The sequence below is a fragment of the Melitaea cinxia genome, chromosome 9, assembly GCF_905220565.1.
Source record: "Melitaea cinxia chromosome 9, ilMelCinx1.1, whole genome shotgun sequence".
Classification (NCBI taxonomy): Eukaryota; Metazoa; Arthropoda; class Insecta; order Lepidoptera; family Nymphalidae; genus Melitaea; species Melitaea cinxia.
In genome coordinates, this window is record NC_059402.1 from 14,247,684 (window position 1) to 14,274,222 (window position 26,539).

Genomic DNA, 26,539 nt, shown 5'->3' on the forward strand with positions numbered 1-26,539 from the left:
CGCGCATTGTAATTTACTCCTTAAGAAACAATATAAAGCCCGTGGTATAAAATATGAAAAAGCAAACTGCCTTGAGAGTGACCGCGCAACGTTTCTTAAGAATACGAGAAATATATTTTTAATTATAACTGTAATCGTTCTTAAGGAGTTGTGTCTTACAAACACTTGTGTCTTAGTTTTAGTTTTCAATGAACGACTGGGTAATAATAGCTTAACATATTTTATATATATTTTTTTAACTATTACGTAAAATGACTGGAAACCGACTACATAATTTAACTGAAGGACGTATTTATATGTCTTTTTTGTATTTACTTTTGTCTTTTAGCATTCGTATACTCATTACCACTAAATAAATGCCGCTTATGGGAACTATCTTAATTTATATCGTTGATTTTACAATATGTCATTTAAAACAAAATCTCATTTTTAATACCTAACATTTATAAAAAGACATTTCACATAGTGTATATTGAATAGTTAAGAATCAATAAAAATCTTGTTTATATCAAAAATTATTAGAAATGATAACACACTTTTCTATATTTTTGCTTAGTAAAGAATAAATGCTAAATATTATAGTACAGACTTATTAATGTTCACTTGCTAAAAATGAATAAAATGAAGGTAGTATAACAAAACTCAAAATGTTACATAATGCAAAATCAACGACATACTATAGTACACTTTTATACATACACTATAGTTAACATTTGGTGTTGACTAGTATGTCTTACTGCCCATCAGTTAGTCTTGTATCGTTTCTTGGATGCCCGTAGCTAATGCCGTAGGGTCTCAAGTGGTAGATGAGGTAGTCTAGTACGTACATTTGTTCTGGGTCCACATAGTGGAAGGAAACGGCGTGATCGGAACAGCAATCTAGACCCTAGAATTAATGAGCACAGGTGTAGGAACCGATGTTAAGCGCAGTGCGATAGAGTGGGGATCATTTTTCGAAATAAAATTTAAAACTGTTTAATACTCTTTAATTATCTATATTTGCCGAAAACTAAAAATTACACACACACATTAGTTATTGTCTGTAAGCATGTAGTGTAACGATTTACTCTATACACATAACGAAAATATATCTGACTCTTTCTAACGCAGGAAACGTTACGAGCGAGACAGGGATATAACAGTTTGTAAAGACTAATATATATGCATTATCAAAATCTAGTTGTATCTTTCTAAAGCCGGCAATTTTACGAGTGACACAGAGATAGAAAACTTTTTTGTGACTTCTAGTAAGTATTAGTGAGTATTATTTTGGCCTTATCTTCTTAATTGGACTTCAGATCCACAAGGGACATTTACACACGGAGTTTTGGAAACAAAATTCAGAGTTCCTTTCAGACAAGGGAGGCCTTACTTTATTTATTTATTATTATTATCAATCTTACCTCATCCGAGGGGTAGTAAATATATTGCCAGTACCAAAAGCCCTTGTCCTTATTTGGGAACAAGTGGTCTTTAGGCACGAAGGGAAAGAATCGACCGCGTTGGAGCGAATCTCGTGAGTCCATCGCCTTTACACCGATGTGTTGTAAGCATATACCTAAAAATAAACAATCAATAAATTTCTTATATTCAAAAGCCTTCAGTGTTATAAAATCCGGTCTCAAAGGACCAGATATGCAAAATATGCATATAAGGACTTTAAAAGATACAAAAAGTTTTTATTACTACTCTGTCTACTTGTTCCCCGTAGACACAAAAAGTAAGGTTTTAAATAGACATAAAATATAAATTTACTACATCCCTGAAGTCTCGACCGATATTACTATCAGAGTAAGTAGTTAAACATTTGTATTGCAGCATGTAGTTTTATAACAAAATTATTTTGATTTTTGAGATAGCTAATATTTTTTTTATGAAAAACAAAATAAAGGAAATCTTCCGCTTTATTAAACGGGACTAGAATTAAAATTAGGAGCAATATTATAAATTAATGAGGATAGATTTGAGTAAATAGTTCATTTGATGCGTTATGAGCACCGCTGAGCATAAAGTACAAAAAATTGTATAAATAAATAACAATAGATTTTTAGTCATAATTTAATATACTCACACAATTTTAAGTTTAAAAATACGTTAGTTATTGATAAATGCGAGGATAATATCTAATTTATAAAATTCTCGTGTCGCGGTGTTTGTATGTAGTTAAACTTCTCCGAAACGGCTTGACCGATTCTCATGAAATTTTGTGTGCATATTTAGTAGGTCTGAGAATCTAACAACATCTATTTTTCATCCCTCTAAATGTTAAGGGTAGTCCACCCCTAATTTTTTTTTAATTTTTAGATAAATTATTTATTTTTTATGTATTATCATTTAGCGTTGAAAAATACAGAGAACCCTAAATTTTCACCCTTCTACCACAAACCCCTATTTTTAAATAACGTTTAGCGGCAAGACAATGTCTGCCGAGTCAGCTAGTGTATATACATATATAAACATTATTCAATAACATCTGGTATATACAGCTAAATAAATACACACATAATGTAGAAGGTCGACTTAATATTTAAACAAATTGATAATATTATTGTTAATTAAATATGAATAAATTAAGTATCTGTGTCTAATTGTATCGATAATATGGAATGACAAATTTATTTTAATTTTATATAAAATGTAAAAAAATATTTGAAAACAAAATTATAAATTGTCATTTGCGATATGATTAAAATCCTTATTTGATCAAGTATTTTAAGTCGGCTTCAAAACTACGTAATTTATATTATAACAATTCAAATTCTACACAACTTATCATAAACCCATACATAAAATGTCGGCATAATATTTTCAGCTTATTTATCTCCTTTATAAAGCGGAAGAGATTGTTCACTGCGCTAAGTGCTCATAAAAATATCTATCGGTTTATTTTTTAACCTACTTCCAAAAATGTTGGTTCTCAATTCGGTAGTATTTTTTTTTAATGTATGTTGCCTCAGAACTTTTTACTGGGTGAGTCGATTTCAATGATTCTTTTTTCAATCGAAAGGTGGTGCCTGTCATATGGTCCCATTTAAATTTATTTGAAACATAACAAGTGCTTTTCGAGTTATATCTAATAATGCGTATTTTCTTGACTATAGGGAATAGAACAAATTTTCAAAATCCGTTTTAAATTAATCTTTATGAATACTTACTTTTTTAGGTACTCAAAATCATGTTTTAATATTGTTTGTTTAAAAATCCCGCCAAAACGCCACGTTATGTCATCTGAGAGCGCGTGACGTCATTTGTAGTAATAACAAAGGGCGCGCTCTACCTAAGGCCCACAACGCCATTGATCACGACCGCTGAAATTGCCGTTCCACTAACGTAAAAAACGCCGCGGGCGTTGTGGACGGATTTTTTAAGTGGAACGCATATTTGGGCGCTGTCAAGTGTCAAATGTCAGCTGTGTGCTCGCAATATGGCGGCATGGTGAAAACATGATGCGGGCGTTGCGGATGCTTAATGGTGTGCGGTCAATGTTTGATCCTACAAATGACGTCACGCACTGTAGTTGGTGTTTCAGTACAGATTAAAAATATTGTAAATAACAGCATTTTATTTCTTCATTTAAAAATATTTAAATGAATTATACTAAAATAATTATTCGATAAATAATCGTAAATCAGTATTTTTTATTTTAAAATAATTATTCGATAAATAATCGTAAAACAGTATATTTATTTTATTTAAGTACATAATAGATTTTAATCTGATTACTGTCTAATCCCCTATTCATTTCGTCCACCTATGCTATATTATACCACATAACTTTTCTTTGGGTATACCTATTTTGATAATTCTTGTTTTAATCGAAACCGGATGCTTGTCTTGTAGTCTCATTAAAATTTGATCGAGATTTGATGACTACTTTTTTAATGATCTATGATAACGCGGATTTAATTGATTATTTTTTTGTCTACCTACGAGCAAACGATTATTTTTAATTCATTTATTTAGAAAACCTGTTAACTGGTAAGCAGTAAACTGGTAATAATGGTGGTAATGAGTAATATAATAATAATAAAACGTGGTAATGGTGTAATTCATAACGATTCATAGGTGCTAATATGTATATGTAAATTATTTCTCAAAATAAAATAATTACCCATTTCAGCGTCTTCCGCTCCATGATCACTCGCCTTGCAGAGATGAGGCGATGGTAGACCTTTGTTCACGAATCTGTCCAACGCTTCTCTACTTAGCACGTAGCCCGCCCCACCACTCATGTAACCCTAGAATTAGACGAAGATCATATTATAATTTTTTATTTAAAAAAAAAAAAAATATTATATTATAATACGGATACATATATGGGAGATACATCGTGCGCCCTTTGCCTCGTGTATTTGTGGATATAATTATTTATATTAATGAGGTACGGCACAACAGGATATATCCTGCTTAAAAGCTGGAGCAGCGCGACTGTGGAAGTACCTCGATCTTACAAAAGATCACAGTTAAATATGACTGTTCTCAAGTAGAATTGTGTTCCTGTGATGAGTAAGATAGAGTGCTCCCGGGGAGGCTTGGGGGTAGGTTCTGCGATGCTTCTGGTGTTGCAGGATATATGTCTATAAGCTACGGTAATCGCTTACCATCAAGTGAGGTATACGCTTGTATGCCGACCACCTTATATATATATAAAATAATTATATAATTATGATAAATTAGTCATAGTAGGAAATTGGGTCACTTGATAATATAATAAAATTTGACTAAAGTAAAACTACTGTGGTAGCCTATAGTCGTGCACATATCATTCTACTATCATTCATATCATTATTTTTGCGTAAAACTTCAATTTAAAACATATAAAACAAAATAAACATATCTTTTTTCAAGAAACAACATTATCTGAAACATTTTTACAAATTGGTGGATATAAATAAAACAAGTAATAGTAATTGGGTTTAAAAAGGATGAAGTAACGAATAAAATGAGTACCTATAATAAAGGAACAGGTTTTTTGAATAATAATTATTTGAATTAATTTGGTTAGTTACAGCTTTTCTTCGATAGTTCTCACACATTTTACATTTTTGCTCACAAACAAATTGTATTTTATTCAAACAAAAACAGAACATGACGTCGTTCATATCGTCGTTGCCAAATTCTTTTTCCTCGTTTCCTCGATGATGAGTATTACGACCACGAATTCACCACGTTGTCAAATAAATATCAGCTACTAGCTAACCTGGCGAACATCTGCCGTTTATTTTTATTTTTTTTTTCTTAAATATAATAATTACATGTATCAAAATAAAATATAGCCAATCTTTCAAGTTGGATCAAACTTCACTCGGTGTGCAAATTTGATTAAAATTGGTTAAGGAGTCCATCGCGGACAAACAACGTGACGCGTAATTTATATAATTTGCAAAATGTGTTTTGAGATATTCAATGAAAAGTTTTTTTTTTTTTTTGTAAAAATTTATATTAAAGCGATTTTTTAAATGTAAATAATTGTATCAAAAGAAAAAAAAAACTTGCAAAATAAAAATTAAATAGTTTATGATACAACAGCCTTGTAACATAAAATTATTATTTTTTATATTATGTGAATTATAATCTATACAAATAAACAAAATTAGAGTGTATGTTTGTAATATTAAAATAACCGCTTTTTACTAAATGCATTTGGATGGACACGATACATATACCAAAATAACATTTCTTACTTTACTTACTTTCTTACATCTCTGGTTTCCCTTCAAAACGCAACATTTCTTACAATTTTTGTCTGTCTGTCTGTCTGTTTGTTCCGGCTAATCTTTGACGGGACTTTGGCAGATAGCTGATGTAATTAAGGAGTAACCTAGGCTACTTTTATTTTAGAAATTTATTTATTTTGTAACTCTGCGAACTGCACAATAATTGTTTTTTAATTCCACGCGGACGAAGTCGCGGGCATAACTAGTAATATATAAAATATTCCATATTATGTCATATACTACATACTATAAATAATCTAATTTTAATAAAGTAAATAACAAAAGTTAATTATACCTGAGCTGTAAAAGGTTTAAAACGACATCCAAAATATATGGGATCTTTGCTGGAATGTTCTGAAAGCATGTATCTTAGATTTTCTACAACGACGTACCTGCAAAGACAAAAATTATATCACTAAAAATATGTACATTTATAATTGTGTTTGCGAGCAAACAAAAAAAACCGATTTCAATTACATCGTCAAGTAAAACAACGTAAGTAGACGAAAGAATAGTCAAGTAAATCCGCGTTATCAAAGATTGATAAAAAAATTAGTCATCAAATCCCGATTAAATTTAAATAGGACTACAAGACTTCGATTGAAATAAGAATCATCAAAATAAAAATAACATATTTATATCATATAAGGCTTACAGTTTATATAAAGTTACTCGGTTTTATCATTCTCTTTTAAAGAAAGCCTTGTGGTATATTAAATCTATGAAAATAATAATAAAGTTTTCTATTGTTTAATTAAACACTGCAGCGTTGTCCTGACAATCGAATAATACTTTTAAACTAACACTTCAGTCTTTAAGTCCCATTCAATAGGAAAGAGATATTATTGTAAAATAATGTTGTGTAATATCTTTTCTTCACGCACCAAAAGAATTTAAATATTTTAAAGAAGAAAAAGACCGTCTTCAAATTCAATGCCATGAAAAATTATATAAGATGGCGTAGTCGGTATTTTGAAGAGATTTGAAACGATATAGTTTTATTATTTTTACGTTTAGGTTTAGGTTAGGTTAGCTTTTTTGGTAGTTTTTCCAATTATATATTTTTTTATGTTTTTTAAAATTGATTTGACAAATTAATATTAATACGTAATAAAGTACTAAGCAGTCACAAAATCCATGTTTAGCAAAAACACCAAACCATGGACTCAAAGCCCACAAGGTCCTGACAACTGTACCTATTGTAAAGTTTAAAGAGGAAATTTCTTTCAGGTATATTTCTACTTACGTATCATCATCAGCCTTCAAAAACCAATCTGCATCTCTCCTGTGATGCTCATACACGTATCGGAACGCGGCTTTCGTCTTCGCCCAGAGGTAGTCCCTGCCTTCTGATACTGGTAGTTTTACCGCCGGTAGTGAACTGTCTGAAATAAAAAATATTCTTTTCGCGATTACATTTTTTTATAGACTGAGTTAGATTCTTTTGTAAATTAAATATGTTGTTTGTAATAAATAAAAAAAAGATACCTACTTAGTAACTTCATAACTATTAAATAAACTTAGATTAGTTGTTATATATTTTTCAAGGTTTTTTCCTAATAAAGATGACGACATTATAGCCAAACGATGTTGTCTTGCATCGTGCATGCAAGACAACATCGTTTGGCTAAAATCGTTGCATTTTGTTCAGTTAGATCACAATTTGCCCGAACAACTGCATCTGATTTGTGTGTCAAGTTACCTATATTTCAAAACACATTAAAGCCTGAACCATTCCAATTTTAACAAAAGCCTTTCAAACCTTCAGCAGTGCTCATAAACAACAGCTTGTTGCATCGCTTTCCCCACGTCGCCTTTACATGCATAGCTTTTTTCTTATGGTTGTTCGGTTGAGTCATAATCCAGCACAAGACTCTCACTTTCTTAGCAAGTTCATCTGCCACCGACCTATCCTCATCTCTGTGGGCTGGTTCTTCGCTTCCGTGGTCTATAACGCTTGGTATGGGATGCCTTTCGAGATCTCTCGCTGACTCCCTAAAAAATCCATTGTATCTTCATTATTAGTAAGTGATCATGAATTGACAAAAAATCTATAACTTTGATGCATCGAAAAAAATAATAATAATAATGGTGACAGTTTTTGATGATACCCTTAGTTAGAATTTAAATGATATATGAAAAGCTGTAAATTATAAACCGTTTAACAGATATAGATACTTCTTTATTGGATACCGCATATATACGAGACAAAATTGATAAATTGGTACATTTGTTAATGATTGTGCAATTTAAAACAGGAATTATTTTCTTATTATTATAATAATTAATCATCATCATCATCACTTCAGCCTAATACAGTCCACTGCTGGACATAGGCCTCCACAAGTTCGCGCCAAAAATGGAGTGAACTCATGTGTTTTGCCCATACCTAGTCACCACACTGGGCAGGCAGGTTGGTGACCGCAGGGCTGGCTTTGTCGCACCGAAGACGCTGCTTCCCCTCTTCGGCCAGTGTATTTCAAAGCCCGCAGTTGGATGATTATCCCGCCATTGGTCGGCTTTTTAGTTCCAAGGTGGTAGTGAAACTGTGTTATTCCTTAGTCGCCTCTTAAGACACCCACAGGAAGAGAAGGGGTGGATATATTCTTAATGCCGTAACCACACAGCAAATAGGTTAATAATTAATAGGTTTACGATATAAATCAATAAAACCCTTGTTTAGCAGTACTTTTTTATCGTTAATACATTAAGCTATTAACAGAAATCAAAATTAATAAGAAATCCACGAAAGATACCTTAAAGATATATCGTGTTTGGAAATTTAATAAACAAGTAAAGAGTTTTACGATGTTCTAATCAAAATCACTGATTACAATCAAACCAAAAATCGTTGTGATTATTATAAATGTATTTGCTACCAAACGAAAAAAAACCGACTTCAATTACATCGACAAGTAATAAAACGTAAGTACCTACATAAAAAAAATTAACAAATGCACTAGTAGTCACTACGATTTTCGAGATTTCCCCTCGTTTTCTCTAGGATTCCATCATCAGATTCTGGTTTCCTTTTCATGGTACCACCCTTGGGATATCTGGTTTCCAACAAAAAAAGAATTATCAAAATTGGTCCCTAAACGACGAAGTTATCCCCGAAAATACGTAATGTACATATATATATATATATATACGGTCGAATTGAGTAACCTCCTTATATGAAGTCGGTTAAAAAATAAAAATAACTATTAAAGCGCAAATCACTCAGCGTAGTCAAAATAATGGACGACTAAACTTATATAACTACACTTCAGACAATGATAGAGGTAGCAAGCATACGAATAAAATGTAGCTAATCAGAAAAAGCTTGAAATGATCGAGCTCAGAACAGCACGGCAAAATCAGGAGGCAATTTTAATAACTATAAAATCTCTTTGTCCACAATTTGTACTTACGACAACATTTAAAACTAAACTCGTTTGTAGTAGGCTTTTTTTCCAAATAAGGACAAACATTTACATACATACAAAAGAATATTCAAGCAGTTATCTTCTGGAGACCATTTATACTAAGAGATCGTTTGTATTATTTTGACGAGTATAAGCCAGCTTAAGAGTAAGTCAAATCAATTTAAAATTTTCTATTGTTCATATATTGTGTCATTGTCGTCAAACTATTTTGTACGATACAAATATTTACTTCTTAGTATTTTCATGTTAAGAGTGAATTAGTTTAAAATTAAAACTCTGACCTATATTCTAATCCTCATAAATACAGAAGATTTTCCAACAAATGATACTTATAATCAATTAGCAATATACAGATGTGTATATTACTACGAATTATTAAATTGCTGAATGTTAGAATATTAGAATACACCGATATATGACGATAAATCAATTTAGATGATAAATCTACATAGGTGTAGTAGTATGAAACCGGAATTTTCTTTTCGATATTGCTAGCTATCAGTCTAATGACTACAGTAACACTTAAGAAAGATTTTCAACACACAATTTACAAAAAACAGACGTGTAATTTTCCCAACAAGTCCAATTTTATTCTACACTTGGTATATAAATTGGCCAAAGTATATTAAGTATTTTGAAAGATTGCCAATGCTAGAAAAAAGATAATAGTTTATCCCGGAATACAGGCCATGGACTAATTAGAATAATGTCTATGTAGCATCCTAGAATCTATTAACTAAATCAATTATCTACGAAGAATAATGGCTAGTATTAGGTTTATAAGGTAACGACGATATCACAATCAGGTAACATATATGCCTCAATATTTTACTTAAATTACTAGCTGATTCGACAAACGTTGTCTTGCCGCTAAATGCTATTTAAAAATAGGGGTCGGTGGTAGAAGGGTGAAAACTTAGGTTTGTATGTATTTTTCAACGCCAAATCATAATAAAATAAAAAATAAATAATTTATCTAAAAATAAAAAAAAATTGGGGTGGACTACCCTTAACATTTAGTGAGATGTAAAATAGATGTTCTTCGATTCTCAGACCCACCCAATATGCACATAAAATTTCATGAGAATCGGTCAAGCCGTTTCGGAGGAGTTTAATTACAAACACCGCGACACGAGAATTTTATATATTAGATTACAATCTATTCCAACCTAACTATGCAAGAATTGGATTAATTATGTATATTAATAAATCAAAAATATAAATCCGATAGATATTGAGTTTATTTTAATGAAATCTAGTTGAATCTAGTCACTCTTCATTTCGGTATTATAGTGACTATCGCCGGAAAAATGTTAAATTTTAGTATTCAGCGGTTGATGACACGTTTGACAATCGCGTAACACTAAAAATTGATTAAAACTTATCGCGTAATACATACAATTTAATATACATTGTATAAATAATGTTATTTAAGTTCCTATAGAATCCTTATGCACGCCCGAGTGGGGAAGTACTTCCACTTTACAGATGATCACCGCTAAATAATACTGTTTTCAAACAGTATTGTGTTCATGTTGAGTATATTGACCAGAATATTGATAAAAGTTACATTCCTTTTATGACTTGTTTTTATTTGTCATCAAGAAAATAAGATAAAAATACAATACAAGAAAAACCACGGAGATTTTATATTATGTACTGTGTACTTAACATAGTCTTGTAAGAAATCCTAAAATCTTGTAAATTTACGCAACAAAAATATTCTTTTAATAAAATGAAATAAAAATATGATTATCAACACTATTATAAATGACAAAATAAAAATAAATGATAAAATAATTAATTGTTGCAAGCTTAATTAGATAATGTAAATATTACAGCTTTAAAAAAAAGCACAAGAAAAGCTCCATGCGAATTAGTTGTAGCACAGAATATAAAAATCATGCCATAGTTACCTGTAGGTGGACCAAGCTACTTCCCGTGTGAAACCGGCTGAAGTTAGCAGTATATACGCAAAACTAAAACCGGCGGATATCCCGATCACCAGTGTTAGCACAAAGCGGCGACCCATCACCCTGCCCTCCGCCTGCACAGGGTACATTGCGAATCGACCAAAATTTTTTTCCGACCAAAAAATAGTTTCGATGAACAAAATATTCCGCTACAAGAGCTACGCGAGATACCGTAATGTGTTCACGCAACGATATGTTGAACGTCTGAACGTTGTCAAAGTATTTTCAATGTAATAATATATTTTTTCGATTTCAATACAAACATGTAGAATAACTTTAGTATTGTGGCGACTATGGCGAATGCAGTAACAATGAAGTTATGAGAGTTTTATCTGTTGTCAAATAATATTTAGTAAATTATTTTATTATCACATTACATGAATCACAATTTAGGCAGATATAGACGATTTTCACGTTTAAATTTTTTACTAAGAAAAAATGAACGTGTGTCGTATATCGACTTTGTTGCATTTAATTAATACAGATAAGTTTTCTGTTTTTTTAGGCAAAATTGTATCCGATAAATCGAATCTTTAGTTAAATATTAAAAACAAACATTTTTTCTTAAAGTTATGTTCAGAAATATTTGACTGTTTAGGTTAAGAATTCTTAAAAGTTGTGATTGCCAATATTTTCAATTGCTAAACAATTGAAGTTTGGACACTTAGCTTGTAAGTATTTTTATCAATTTAGTCATGTCCAATTTTCCAAGACACCCATATCTATTTGATTCCTAGGAACCCATTCGTGTCAATGACTACGCTATCAGTTCAGAATAAGATTTAAATCATCTTAAATTAGGTCTCGTTTATTACAATCTAGTTTCAACAGACGCACTTTATACATTCAAATACCGTCGATACAGCTGCTCAATTTATAATGGAATATTTCACCTAATTCAATAGTTACAACTGTCCTGAATAACTTTATCGAAAATGAGAAAGCGTTTTTCGAATTTTGCGTTTTATGAATTTTATTTATTTATTTATTTATTAATATTTTATTGCACAATACATTAAAGAATTGTACATTGAAACCTAGGCAGGATAGATTGAGTTGACTTAATTTGCGAGCCAAAGCAACTAACTCTTCTTTCGTATATCGGTTATGAAATGAAATAATTATTGATTTTTCTCTGTTACGTAAACGAGTAGGATCGAGCGATGTAATTTATTTCCTCTTTTTCTATGGGGATTATAAATTTTTATTACAAATACAATACTAAAATTTTGAAATTGTCTTCAATCGCCTATAATACTAAAAAAGGAATTAATGAATGAATCTTCAATCGCGACGTTATGTATTTCGATTTTTTAAGGTTTTTTGTCATTTATTTTATGGTCTAGTTTTAAACGTTACAATACGATTTTTTTCCTATAATTTTCTACATTTGACAACATTGATTCTGACATTAAAAGAAACTCGCTTAAACTATTTTTCCTAAATAAATTCCTTCATCTTTCTTGCTCTACCATAGCTACCATAGGTTTTTCTAAAAATATTTATGAAAAATGTTTTTTTATGTTGTTTAATACTTTTTTATACATTTAATTTTACAGGTACCAATCAAATTGTGTTTGTTAAATGTTTAAAGTACTACTTTAAAATAAAATTGTATAAGTCAAATAACAAGAAATCTTAGAGAAATCACAAAAAATTTTTTTTTTAATATGTCTATCATTAGATAAAAAAATTAAACCCATTTAATAATAACCTACCTAATTACCACCAATTTTCCATATAATTTTCTTATTCTTCTGTAAGAGCCTTCTACAAAGGCTAAAAAGTAATAGGAAACTTAAAAAAAAGTTGATGAATATCATTCTCGAGTTTAAAGCTTAGCAATACATGTAGCAATTAGTTTTTATTTATACATACAGACAGATACGAAACCAACAAACAGACGAACCAACAATTGCTGCGGGAACACAATGTTAAAGTTCTTGTTTAACACAATGATTTTTAAAATAAGAAGTTTCAAATGCTAACCACCACCGATATTGAAAATGTTATAAGAGTTAACGCCGAGTTGCACGAAACAAAATTAAAATTTAAGTAGAGATTAAACTAATTTAATCACAGGAATTTCATACAATTCTTGCGATTAAATTAGTTTAATCACTACTTAAATTTTAATTTCTGTTCGTGCAACTCGGCGTTAGACACAGAAAGTTGTTTAATGTTTAGAGTTACAAGCTGTTTTGTTTATATGTTTATATGAATAGTTATTTGTCATGTGTAGACAAGTGTGGACAGATGTGCAATTATAATTGGTATTCATATTTATTGTTAAAATTTTGAAAGTTAGTGTGTATTGATTTATTTCTATTTATATAAATTAAGATTAAAATTTATTTTTAGTTCTGTTTCTTTATATTATATATCTATAAACATTCGGAATATAACTTGAATGAATTTTTCATCTCATTGGCATATGTATGCTTCTTTTGTACTTTACTAGTTTTTACAAATAATTTATGTCTTCATCACACATTCACACACTTCACAACGCCATTGATCATAAATTATTAAATATTCAATAAATATTTAAAACCAAACAATATCCCAAGTTCATAGTTTCTAGAAAACATTGTCGTATTTCATGTCAAGACAATAATGTTAAAACAATTAAAAATATTTTTATTTTATGACCAATAAAGTCAATACATACTTACAAAGTTAATAAGATATTCCATTAACGCGATAAGACTTATTCCAACTAGTATGTACTGAACACAATAAACGAACTTTAAATGTAACTACGAGTTGATAACGTAGACTGCCCACTTAAAAATGTAACTATTAACTTTACTGCCTAACGATTGACTATTAAAATCTAAATATTTCTTTTAATTTACAATAAAAAACAACTAGTACTTGTGCTCTACTGTGTATATTTGCAATACAATATTTTCTGAAATATAAATTATTTATCTAATTTTCAAATCAACAATTTAATGATTAATTTTAATATAATTAGTTACAATATAAAGCTAATATTAAACAGTAAGCCCGTAAGTACCGACATAGAATCAAACCGTTTATTGTTACACAGTGATTAATACACATTTATCAAGAGGAAATAGATACGGGATGTGAAAACTGGATAACAAATATGAATGTAAACCTTCACCAATACAAATTATGAATAAAATACTTACAACCATATCGGTAATATACAATCTACTTTCCGTTGTATGTAGAAATAATTATATTTCGATTTTTCATTTTAATTCTTTTATTTATATATTTTTTTCATTATAATTAGAAGTTCAACGCACAAATGTATACAAGCTTTACGATTCAGATATCTGATTCGATTTTTTGACTTATGACATGACATTGAGTTGACAATATAATGTTGCCTCATACCTAACTACTAATTGACATAAAACAATGAAATAAAAATTGAAAAGTACGCGAGAGATATGGGCAACATAAATAAAACACAGAAAGTTAAATAAATGTTTAATTTACAGAGACTTTTTTCTATAAGTCTTATTGACTAGATGTAATTTTTGAATTACAAAACCGTATACATCAAAGACTTATCAGAACTTCTAGGTAGCACCAAATTCACTTGTATTTTTAGTTACGTAATTTGGCACAAACTTACAATACCAGTTTTTCTTAGTCTTAAATAATACATCTTCGATGGTATATTATACAATAAACATACTTAACTTATCAAATATTTAATATTAGGAGACTTTAAACATAAAAATTATTTTAAAAAAATGTGTTCACGTATAAACTCTATTAGTGTTTCGGTAATTATATCTGTTGACACTTGCAATGTACGTTTGGGTTTTTATTAGAGATAACTCGAAGACGACTTGCTTATCAGCTAGGGGTCAAGGTATCAATGCAACATTTATTTTATTGCTTATAATATGTTTCGAATAAAGTCATAACAAAAATTAAAATATTATATACTAAATATTCAATATGTTCAAAAAGTATTTTATTGAAAATAAATAATTATAGACCAAACAAATGATATGACAAAAACTGTTAAATAAACTCAAAAACGTATACGAGAAAATAAGATTTAAAAAGTATATTTAATAGAAACATTGATTTCTAAATTTAATAAATACATTTTTGTACTAATATTAATTAATGACTATTCGTGAATTAAATTTAGGCAATTAACGATATTTTAGATTAACTCATTTGGCCATACAACACTCTCGATCCAATCGAGGTATTTCGCGACGCGTATATATACTCCAGGCTCGGTGGAACCACACCCTCGACCAAAAGAAGTAATACCAATTAGTCGATAGAAACCATCGCGATATGGTAGAGCTTGTAAGGGACCTCCGGAATCTCCCTGTAAAGAAATGACATTTAAGTTTATTGCTCACTTATCTTAATACAAAAAAGTACAAATTTGACTAGAGATGTCCAAATATTTGGTAAAGGCATCTACTCTTATGAAGAACAAGGGTATGTTTCAGTCTATTATTCAAGACATGCATTTTATTACACAAGACGAATTTTAAACACAACCTATGAACCTAAAATTTCACAATCGCTCGGAATCGCTTAGGATTTTTTTTTTTTGACGACGCGTCGGCGCAGCGTTCAGATCGCTGGTAGTTGCGCTAGCGGTCGCGGGTTCGATCCCCGCACACGACAATAATTTGTACTGGCCATATATACGTTTGTTTTGGTCTGGGCGTTTGTGCTTGTGTATTTTGTGTATTTCCGGATCCCCGACACAGGAGATAATCTTACTGGGGACCGTTGAGTGTGAAGCGTTTATTTATTTATTTATAGGAAGTCTTAAGAATCAATTACGATGTTTACTCATTCAAGGGGTAATAATATATAGTACTGGTATTACTCAAAGTTTCTTTTTCGTAATTGCTTGTAATTTTTAATTCAACAAAATTTGAATGCGCTTATGTGGTTACTTATTTTATGCTTAATATTAAATTAATGTATATATATATATATATGTGTATATATATATATATATTTACGATGATTCAGTCTATAACGTCCCACAGCTGGGAATAGGCCTCTTTCTCGTTCTAAGAGAAGTGTCGGAGCTTAATTACACGTCATACTTCCCACAATAAGAGTAACGTCTATATTTTTAATACAAAACAATTCTTTTTTCTTACCTGGCAAGCATCATGAAGTCCATCTGGGTCGCCAGCACAGATTTGATCATCGGTAATTAGTTTCGGCAATTTTAACCAATTTTTGTAGGAATCCTTGCAGCGACTTCTAGGGACGATACTCACGTTTGCTTTCAGTAAAATTTGACTCTTCATGTCTCCTATAATTTAATAATAATTTTAATCATTGCATAAAACAATGACACATTTCGAAGTAATTTTAGACTGTGTGACTGTTTTTTTTTTTAACCATGAAACACTAACTTGCCTTAATGTGTACTTTTCTATCCTTAAGTAGAAAAATTATTGTTTTACCATAATTTTAGGCCCATTGAGTCTAATTTTCATAAAAAAAGTAACTTTTGTCTTTTTATAGAAGTAAAAAATAAAATAGACAAGTAACTTTTCACAAGTAATAAGTATAAATTTTAAAATTATTTTCAAATAGTCTTGACTTGAGAAAACTTTTTTATTATGTTATAACACACAAAAAATAATGACGAACTTAATAAAATTAAATTTTACTTACAATAAGTTTCGTGATATTAATGTCAAAATAATAATAGTACAAGGTCGAAACTGATTTGTTTATTTTTTTCTGTCTTTCAAACGAAATGGATATTAATATAATCAATTTATTTAATTTTTTGGTGCGTTTGTTACGCGATATTTACCTCTATGAAATGCAAACAACCGAATTCAAAACCTCTTATTAGTAGTCCTGATCTTAAATGTCTCATAAATAACTGTCCCTACTGTATAGTAACAGTATTGGACAGATTATTGAAGTATTTTTTTAATTATAACAATTTTTAACTTTGTAGTTTAAAAAGAACTTACTGGTGGCGCTAGTAGTACCCCAGCCTGTTATAGTTAAGGGTATGGAAGGATCTTCCTCCTCGGTATACAGACAGATAGGACTTAAATTTGGTCGTATCTCAATAGACGCTTCTAACCTGCAATTAAAGAAAACATAAACATACATCAGGTTATTATGAGTATATATTGAATATCGTAACGATAAACTATATTATAATGAATCTCACGGAAGGATGTCCCGTATGATTGCTGTAAAGTAACCGAAACGGTGGGAAACCAAACCTAATAAACCGCGATGAAATCCGAAAAATTTATTTCAGTATAATTAGTGAAATTCGCGTGTATATTAGAAAATAAACTACAATGTTGCAATCTTTTATAGAGACAAAAATAAAAAGAAAGAGTGAGAGACAGGAGCTTTATATCATAAATAGATTAACCTAACTAATGATAAGTAACAATTTTTGTAGATAAAACATGGATAAAACTGTATAATTATATCATACGATTTTCATTAAAAAAAAAGTGAGAGAACCCTACGTGCTGTGGAGTACAACATGCGGGTTGCGTTCCACTAAAGGCTCACAAGACCATCGACCACGACCGCTGAAATTGCCGTTCCACTTATGTAAAAAACGCCGCGGGCGTTGTAGGCGAATTTTAGCGACCGCAATGACCACAACGCCTTTTCTATCGTTCCACCTAAAGCCCGTGGTCGTCGCGAGCGATAGCTTTACGACATAGATGACATCATTGTTCGTGACCATAAAGCGCCCACTTCTCCCACAAAATATATGTGTGTCAGATTTGGCTTTCATCGAAACGTGGCGCTGGCGGGAATTTAAAAAAACAACTCATCATCATCATTATCACAGCAGTCTTTCGCAGTCCACTACTGGACATAGGCCTCCACAAGTTCACGTCAAAAATGACGTGAACTCATGTGTTTTGCCCATAGTCACCACGCTGGGCGGGCAGGTTGATGACCGCAGGGCTAGCTTTGTCGCACCAAAGATGCTGCTGCCCGTTTTAGGCCCGTGTATTTCAAAGCCAGCAGTTGGGTGGTTATCCCGCCATCGGTCGGCCTTTTAAGTTCCAAGGTGGTAGTGGAACTGTGTTATCCCTTAGTCGCCTCTTACGACACCCACGGGAAGAGAGGGGGTGGCTATATTCTTTGATGCCGTAACCACCTAGCATAGCAAAAAAAAACAACTGTCAATGTCAAATTGTGAATATTATCTTTTATTCGATTTAGCAAAAACGCAACGATAAATTCCCGGTAATCCATGTTGAATGAAGTTTTACTCCAATCCATGCGAAATATTTACTCACAACCCCCTACATCTTTTCATCATGCCGCCATATTGCGAGCACACAGCTGACACCTGACAGCACTCAAATATGCGTTCCACTTATAAAATTCGCCTACTATTCCCGCGGCATTTTTTACGTTTGTGGGACGGTAATTTTAGCGGTCATGTCTGTCGGTCTGTATATATTAGTACACTGTAGCTCAATATTAGGTATATTCGTAAGTTCTTAACTGAGGCAGGGCACAGCAGGAATTTCCTGCTCAAAATATGGAGCAGCCCGACTGGGGTATTACCTCGACCTTACAGAAGATCACAGCAAAATAATACTGTTTTCAAGCAGTATTGTGTTCCTGTTGGTGAGAAAGGTGACCAGAGCTCCTGGGGGGATTGGGGATTGGGTCGGTAACGCGCTTGCGATGCTTCTGGTGTTGCAGGTGTCTATAAGCTACGGTAATTGCTTACCATCAGGTGAGCCGTACGCTTGTTTGCCGACCTAGTGACATAAAAAAAAAGATCGTTCTAAGTTCGTAATATTATGTAAATAGTTTTAAGCTCATATTATATATACTCTTTAATACTCCTCTAGTTGCTAGGAAGTTGCCCCGAAGTTGCTAGGAAGAGATTGTTGTGTTAAATAAATAAAGAATTTGAGGTAATAAATTACCTGAGAAGTGCCAAATCGTGATATTTCTGACTACTCTTGTAGTCAGGATGTTTGATTATTTCTGTTATTCTCATATCCGTTTTATAGTTCCATTCACTGCTTCCGATATCTACTACACCCATTCGAGCCATGGATGGTACCTGTCTGCAAAAAATATTTAAATTTAATGAAAGATACCATTCATTTATACTTGTTTGATGATAGTAAGACTTAAGTGGTAAACAATAGCATTAAAAAGATTGCCAACTGGTTTATTTTAATTAAAATATACGGTAACGTTGAATATAAATCAAGTAAGTAAGGCAATCATTGACAACCGTATTGTGCAAAGTCAAAATAGTTTTGTCTTTTAACTATTCCGATAATGCGATTTGCACAGTACCTGTCGACATTTTCAACGCAGTGAGCCGCAGTAAGAACAAAATTCTTCGATATTAAAGATCCACCACATATAAATTTGTAGTCGTCTGGACTATTGTTAGGATATCCTAGTGCTACCTGTAAATAGTAAAATAAAACATTAAAAAAAATAACTGACTTTGATTCAGTTTCGGCGAATATATACACCACTAGACTAGAACTTTTCTTTGACTAAGAATACGTTTTGAAGTTCTCTTTCATGGGCGTCGACAATCCATTAGTTTCAGGTATGTGCTTCTGTATTTACCCGTAATACTTAACTTATTAACTTAGGTATAAAAATGTAGAATTGTTCATGTGTATTAAGGCAAGTAATAAAATTCTTAGTCTTCACAAAAGAAAAGAGAAGAGGACACTCACACTGAAGTTATTCACAACGCGATGAATTTGGACAGTAACTTTTAGTTTTCATTTAAACAAACTTAACTCAAGAAGGAAATGAATTTCTTTGATTTATTTTCTTTTCTCAAAGAAAGATGCAAATTAACTTACAGCCTGCTGCCAGTGCCTGTTTTCTTTACGTGAAATATATTTTGACTTACAACATACCATGTGTGGAAATTCTCCGAGATTCGCCATTTCTCCTCCTATTATGAACAGTGAGAGTGGCGGTATGTTTTCTTTAATAATCTTTTGACATTCTGAAAAATATTAGGGAATAATAAAGTATATCTGTTTAACGTCATTATTTATTGCATCTTTTAATAAACATATTAAGTTAAAAAGAAACAAAATATTGACTGATCTTTCTCGGCTATTCTTTGTATTAATGTTTCTCCACCTGCAACATATTTAAGAACATAAGTAGGTATGATGTATTTCATAGCCCATCTCTATTCCGAAAGATATTTCGCCTCAGCTATCAGTGTATTTAAGATCCCTAATAGAAAATTATAGCGTTATTACGCTTCCTACTTCTAGGCCGAAATAATTTCCAAATACGATAGAAGAATTCGGTTGGGCTGGGTGGGGTTTGGTAGACTTCGCCTAGTCTTCACTTCGAAGATTCCGCAATGCTTGAAGAGAAAAGTCTTCGCCCTACCTGTATTAACATACGGTGCCTAGATATGGACACTGATGAAGAGACCGTCCACAAAATAATAGTCGCTAAACGTGCAATGGAAGGGGCTATGCTTGGGTCTCTCTAAAGATAGGATAAGAAAATGAGACTATCCGCGAGAAAATGAAAGTAACCGATATAGCCCACATAGTTAGCAAATTGAAGTGGCAGTGGCTGGTCGCCTGTCGCATGACCGATAGGACTCGTTGGAGCAGACGTGTTCTTGAGTGGAGACCGCGTTTGGCAAACGCAGTGTGGAACGTCCTATGGCCCGCCGGGCTGATGTTCTACGTAAAATTGCCAGTTTAGGCTGGATGAGTATTACGCAAAACTGGGATGTCTGGCGCGAATATGGGGATATATCCAGCAGTGGACTGCAATAGGCTGAACTGACTGACTGACGTCTAGGAATTTGATTTTACATTTGTTTGAATACAAAACAGAAAGTGGAAATAATTCATCAATTACGAGTACCCTAAGTACACAGTACCACAGGTTTCGAATAGATAAGTATAATGTATCAACAGTACAAATAAAGTTTGACTGTGGAAAAGAAAAACTTATCGTAAATTTTTATCCGTCGGATACAATCACACGTCAGATTTTGTCCACAAACGGTGCAATAGTCCCTCAGAGCCTGATTTACTCTTCATTTTTTGATTACAATCATATAGTTGGATAACGCTTCATTTATGAGATATTTATGGATCTAAAATTTGTAGTATACTAATTAAGTAGAAACAGGTCCTAATTGCCTGTACTACATCCTAACGTTAAAGTTACTGGTAACATATTTGCAGAGTGAACTTCATGCACAAAAGGTAGTCTTAGTCTGATAAATTTATTTTAGTTGAAACTCTGTCATAATAATAATTTATTTTATCACATCCGGTTAAACAGGCAATTTTATACACTTACTAGCTGACCCTGCAAACGCTGTTTTGTCGTATATATGTTATTTTAACCCCCTTAATACTAAAAAATAGATGTTGGCCGATTCTCAGACCTACCCGATGTGCACAAGAAAGTTCATAAAAATTGGTGCAGCCGTTTCGGAGGAGTATGGTAACTAACATTGCGACTAGAGAATTTTATATATAAGATTTCACTTGAAACCCTGTCATAATGATAATTTATTTCAACTCACCGTAATAAAAATCTACAGGTGAAGGTGTGGGTTTTAAATGTCTAGAAGATTCAGTTCTTGGTTTCTGAAACATGTCGCTAATACTTAATGGACAGCATACTATCTCCACTTCGCCACTGAAACCGCATCTTCTAAATGGATGATTGCGAGCTTTCTGTATTATTCTAAAATAAAAAGGTTAATTAAAATTTTAGAATAACAATCGAAAGATAATGTTTGAATCTATATCTGTTTAAGTATAGGTACTATATTAGGGTTCCGTACCTCAAAAAGAAAAAACGGAACCCTTATAGGAACACTTTTGTCAGTCTGTCTGTTAAGACCCTTGTTCTCAAAAACGCGTGGATGTATCGAGCTTAAATTCATATCAAATACTCAGGTCTACTGTCCCTTAGAGCTGTGAAAAAAAAATCAAACTTATAAGCCAACTCAATCAAAAGATACAGCTGTTTATACTGCAAATTTTCGACACTCTTGCAAAGGAATCAAAACCTACAGGGTCATCATTATCATTACAGCCTATACAATCCACTGCTGGATATAGGCCTCCACAAGTTTACGCCAAAAATAACGTGAACTCATGTGTTTTACCCATAGTCACCACGCTGGGCAGGCGGGTTGGTGACCGCAGGGCTGGCTTTTTCGCACCGAAGACGCTGCTGCCCGTCATCGGCCTGTGTATTTCAAAGCCAGTAGTTGTATAGCTATTCCGCCATCAGTCGGCTTGTTAAGTTCCAAGGTGGTAGTGGAACTGTGTTATCCCTTAGTCGCCTCTTACGACACCCACGGGAAGAGTGGGGAGAGGAGGGAGAGAATTTTGTAAAAATCTTACCTTGAATATATATTTAGAAAAAGTCTATTAATTTATTAAAATTTTTTTATATTACAATAAGTGTGTATTTATTCTGTCAATGATTATGTACATATATGTAAATTACACATCTCTATGAAATATTGCATGTCGTTTTATGTTGTGCTTGAAAATAATATTATTATAAAAAATTTATTCTAGTAATTTTTAATATATAAATGAAGAACTTTTCATGCTAATATGACAAATTGACGTTTCCAGTCCAAATTAAAACAATTAAATGTAAAAACTCAATAAGTAGTAGAAATTAAAAATGATTTTTATACACTGCAACTTTTTATTTACCTTCACTATCTAAATATACACTAATTCAATAGTAGCTTGCGGAGGTTTTGGCTAAGTCTACCTGAAATTTTCTCAATAAAATCTAAAATATTTATTAGCATCAAGTCAGGGTGGGGCAAATGCCCCACATTGCCCTATTGGGGGCCCACTACCGTAACGCAACAGCACTTAAAAGCAGTTTTACTTGGTAGTAACCTACTGTAATATTTCGGTCTCTAGTCATCCTGCTCCACATTCTAAGCAAAGTATTTCCTGCAGTGTCCTATCACATAACTCATAAGCTTACCTAATGATAACTTTGGTTTTTGATAAATTATTTTAATTACATGTAGGTATTTTCATATCAACTGAAGCTGTCAAGCCGATGATTTGAAGATGAGGCACGTTTCGAATAAGTTCCTTATATATAAAAAGCGATGATATCTATACATATAATAAAATGGTAGGAAAGTCAAAACTGTACATTGAATATTTTTTTTAAAAGAATACTTGGGGTGTGATCTACAATCGATACCGAAGTCAAAAATATAGTTTTTAGAATTTTTATCTGTTTGTCTGTGTGTATGTCCGGGATAAAATCAAAAAGTACTGCATGGATTTACTTCAAATTTGACACGAATATTATTAAGAAGTCGGGTCAACATATAGGCTACATATTATCACGCTATCACCTACGGGGAACGAGCAGTGAACCTTTATTTCTTTAACGCATTCTGTGACAACGTGTAATCTTACGACGCATATTTGAATGTTGTTGTTATTATGTTAATAACCATGCTATATAAGCTAGCTTCACACTATAAAAATCACGCAATATAAGTAACTAAGCCGATAAACATAATTAAATTAATATAAGTAGAGAAGACAATTTTAAAGAAGCGCCATCTATGAGATTTTTCTGTAGATATAAAATGTAAAGAAGAAACGGGTAAATGAATGTTATTTTATAAGGTATAATCGTAGGTATTTTTAGTGCTGTATAGCGTTCACGCAGACGACGTCGCGGGCAGCAGCTAGTTTTCAATAAAATGATATATTTAATAGAACTAGTTCGTGTAAAACACTCTTTGTTATGTAGTTACGAGAATACATAGTACATTTTATGGGCGGGTTATTCCAGTGTCTAGGGACTTACATCTATTCATGTAATACATTATACATATCCTAGCGACCCGAACCAGCTTCGCACGGGTAAAATGCTGATACTAAATATACTACAGAATGTCTTTATAAACAACACAGCTTTTTGTCATTAGACAATAGGTACTAACATTGAATTTATAAATTATGGTTTTAGTCTAATTCTATCTGGTCTAATGTACTTACTATAAATACGGTTTAAAAATTAACCTTATTACCAACTAAAGTACGAACATACAATTTCAAAAAAATTGTCGCGCCGGCTCCCTTGTCGGTACCGCCTCAACCGTTATGTCCCTGCATTTTAAATCTGTAATATCTTCGAAAATATTAATTTAAATAACACGCGGTTAGGGGCCATATTGATCTATATTAAACGAACAATGCATTTATGGTACTTAAATGGATAGGGATTAATGCTATATTGCTGAAAATCACTTCGTAAATTAGCCATTATTTCTCGTACAAAGTAAAGGTTAAATAATTGTGTTTGCAGTCAAACGAAGAAAAACCGACTTCAATTATATCGAGAAGTAATACAACGTAGGTAGACGAAAAAATAGTCAAGTAAATACGCATTATCAAGGATTACTCCAAAAGTTGTAATTAGATCTCGATGAAGTTTAAATGGGACCACATGATAAACATCGGCTTTCGATTAAATTAAAAATTATCAAATAATCGATTTCTCTGGGATCCCATCATCAGATCCTAATTTCCTTATCATGGTACCAAATATATACGGTCGAATTGAGTAACCTCCTCCTTTTTTTTGAAGTCGGTTTAAAATTGTTATTGTGTGTTATCCCTCAGAAATATACATATACCATCGCGGATTTTTTTGTAGACCTTTTTAAGGTGTACAATACTGTAGTACATTATTTTGATCATATTTTCGATTTCGATTATGCATGTATTATACATATAAACTTTCCTATTTGATCATTATATCTATATAAAAAATCACATCAAAATCCGTTGCATAGTTTTTAAGATCTAAGCATACATAGGGACAGACAGACAGACGGAAGCGACTTTGTTTTATACTATGTAGTGATCTATAATTTAAAGTCACGTGCATATCAACTATTTATTTAATTATGAATTATTGTAAAGGTAAGAAAACGAATTTATTCCACGGGAAAATATTACGAATAATAATTTAAATCTTATACGCGGAGAACACAAAATAATGAATTATATAATAATAAATATATTTTCCTGTACCTACCATAATAAACATAAACTTAAAATAAAAATTATTTACTGTTTTCCTCGTACGCATGAAATTCCTATTTCATAATTTTATATAATAACTAGCCGTTGCTCACAGCTTCATCATCATCATAAGGCCTGTAACATCTTGACAGATAACCAACACATATAAAAATACAGCTGAATTGAGAATCTCCTCTTTTTTTTAAATCGGCGGTTAATAAATAAAGCTGCTAAGTAACGAAAAAAAAAATTTAATGTCCCGTTTTGAACCAGAACAAAATAATCACATTAGTTAATGGTCACATTAAAAAATACAGTCAAATTGAGAACATCCCGCTTTTTTGAAGTCGGTTAAAAATTACAAAATGGAATTTAAATTTTACATTATATTGTAAGACTGACTCTATTTCAAAATAAATTTGGTATATCTGAATATACGAGTAGCATCAGTGATTCAATAAAACCTTAAAAGTTTATTTTAAAAATTAAAACTAAATTGCATTTAGCTTAGTATTTGTAGCAAACTTTATAAAAATATATTACTTTTTATGATATACCTACATACTTTTTTTATTTTTTTGGTTGCACACTGCTTATCGTATTATACCTAATCTCTTGTTTTTTCTTTACTTTAAATAATTTAATGAAATAATAAATAACTAATAAGTTTTTACTGTATACTATAATATTATTGTTAAATTTTAGTTGTTAGTAAAAATATTTTTAAAACATGGTAATAGACACTTACTCTAACGCATAATCACATTCAGTCACCAGTTTGCAAACACCGTCAAGTATATCTTCATTAGGTTCACATGGTTCAGAACCTAAAAATATTTATGCGTAAAACAGTTATGTACATAAAAAATGTTGAGATCGTACATGTTAAAGAGAAGTAAATAAACAATAGTCAAAATAAAAACCAGAAAACCGGTTTCGATAGCATTAGACAGACCATATTTACGGTCTCATTATCACAAATATTAAAATATGTATGTATGTACAGTGTTGTTTGTACTTGCGATTGTACAAGTCCAAACGTTCTATTGAATTAGCCTTACAAAAATGTCTCATTCTCTTCTTTTCAAACTCTGTATTGAAATTGATCAACATGAAAAAAAAAAATAACAATTTTATATCATTTTATAGAAAAATATAATTTGTTTTTTCTACATATTAACTTACTCCTGACCAATAAATAACTCTACCTGAAATATTTTTCCAAGAACTAATTATTGTAAGAAAATTTTCCTCCATCAGTTATGTTTTGGGGTTTCCCTATTTGGTCTCGGTTGAAAAAACACTGTAGACATAATACATACGTGCACATTTAAAGTATAATTAGGATATAA

At 31.6% G+C, this 26,539-nt stretch overlaps 2 protein-coding genes and 1 long non-coding RNA gene across 3 annotated transcripts; all 3 read right to left on the reverse strand.

Moving 5' to 3' along the window:
• Positions 1 to 321: 321 nt before the first annotated feature.
• Positions 322 to 11,207, reverse strand: LOC123656164 (glycoprotein-N-acetylgalactosamine 3-beta-galactosyltransferase 1). Its single transcript, XM_045591871.1, has 7 exons — positions 11,062 to 11,207; positions 7,480 to 7,712; positions 6,964 to 7,102; positions 6,013 to 6,109; positions 4,112 to 4,238; positions 1,404 to 1,558; positions 322 to 886 (listed from the first exon to the last, which is right to left on the reverse strand). Exons 1-7 carry the CDS (start codon positions 11,205 to 11,207, stop codon positions 734 to 736), a joined length of 1,050 nt encoding a protein of 349 aa, XP_045447827.1. The 3' UTR covers positions 322 to 733.
• Positions 11,208 to 15,169: 3,962 nt separating this feature from the next.
• LOC123656165 (serine protease persephone-like) lies at positions 15,170 to 20,119 on the reverse strand. The gene is made up of 6 exons (XM_045591872.1): positions 20,016 to 20,119; positions 19,429 to 19,544; positions 19,047 to 19,190; positions 17,091 to 17,206; positions 16,254 to 16,411; positions 15,170 to 15,454 (listed from the first exon to the last, which is right to left on the reverse strand). The coding sequence occupies exons 1-6, from the start codon at positions 20,043 to 20,045 to the stop codon at positions 15,281 to 15,283; spliced, it is 738 nt and encodes a 245-aa protein (XP_045447828.1). The 5' UTR covers positions 20,046 to 20,119; the 3' UTR covers positions 15,170 to 15,280.
• A 91-nt stretch (positions 20,120 to 20,210) lies between these two features.
• LOC123656507 lies at positions 20,211 to 26,088 on the reverse strand. The gene is made up of 3 exons (XR_006743561.1): positions 25,936 to 26,088; positions 21,674 to 21,837; positions 20,211 to 20,247 (listed from the first exon to the last, which is right to left on the reverse strand). It is a non-coding gene; the product is annotated as an uncharacterized LOC123656507 (long non-coding RNA).
• Positions 26,089 to 26,539: the final 451 nt, after the last annotated feature.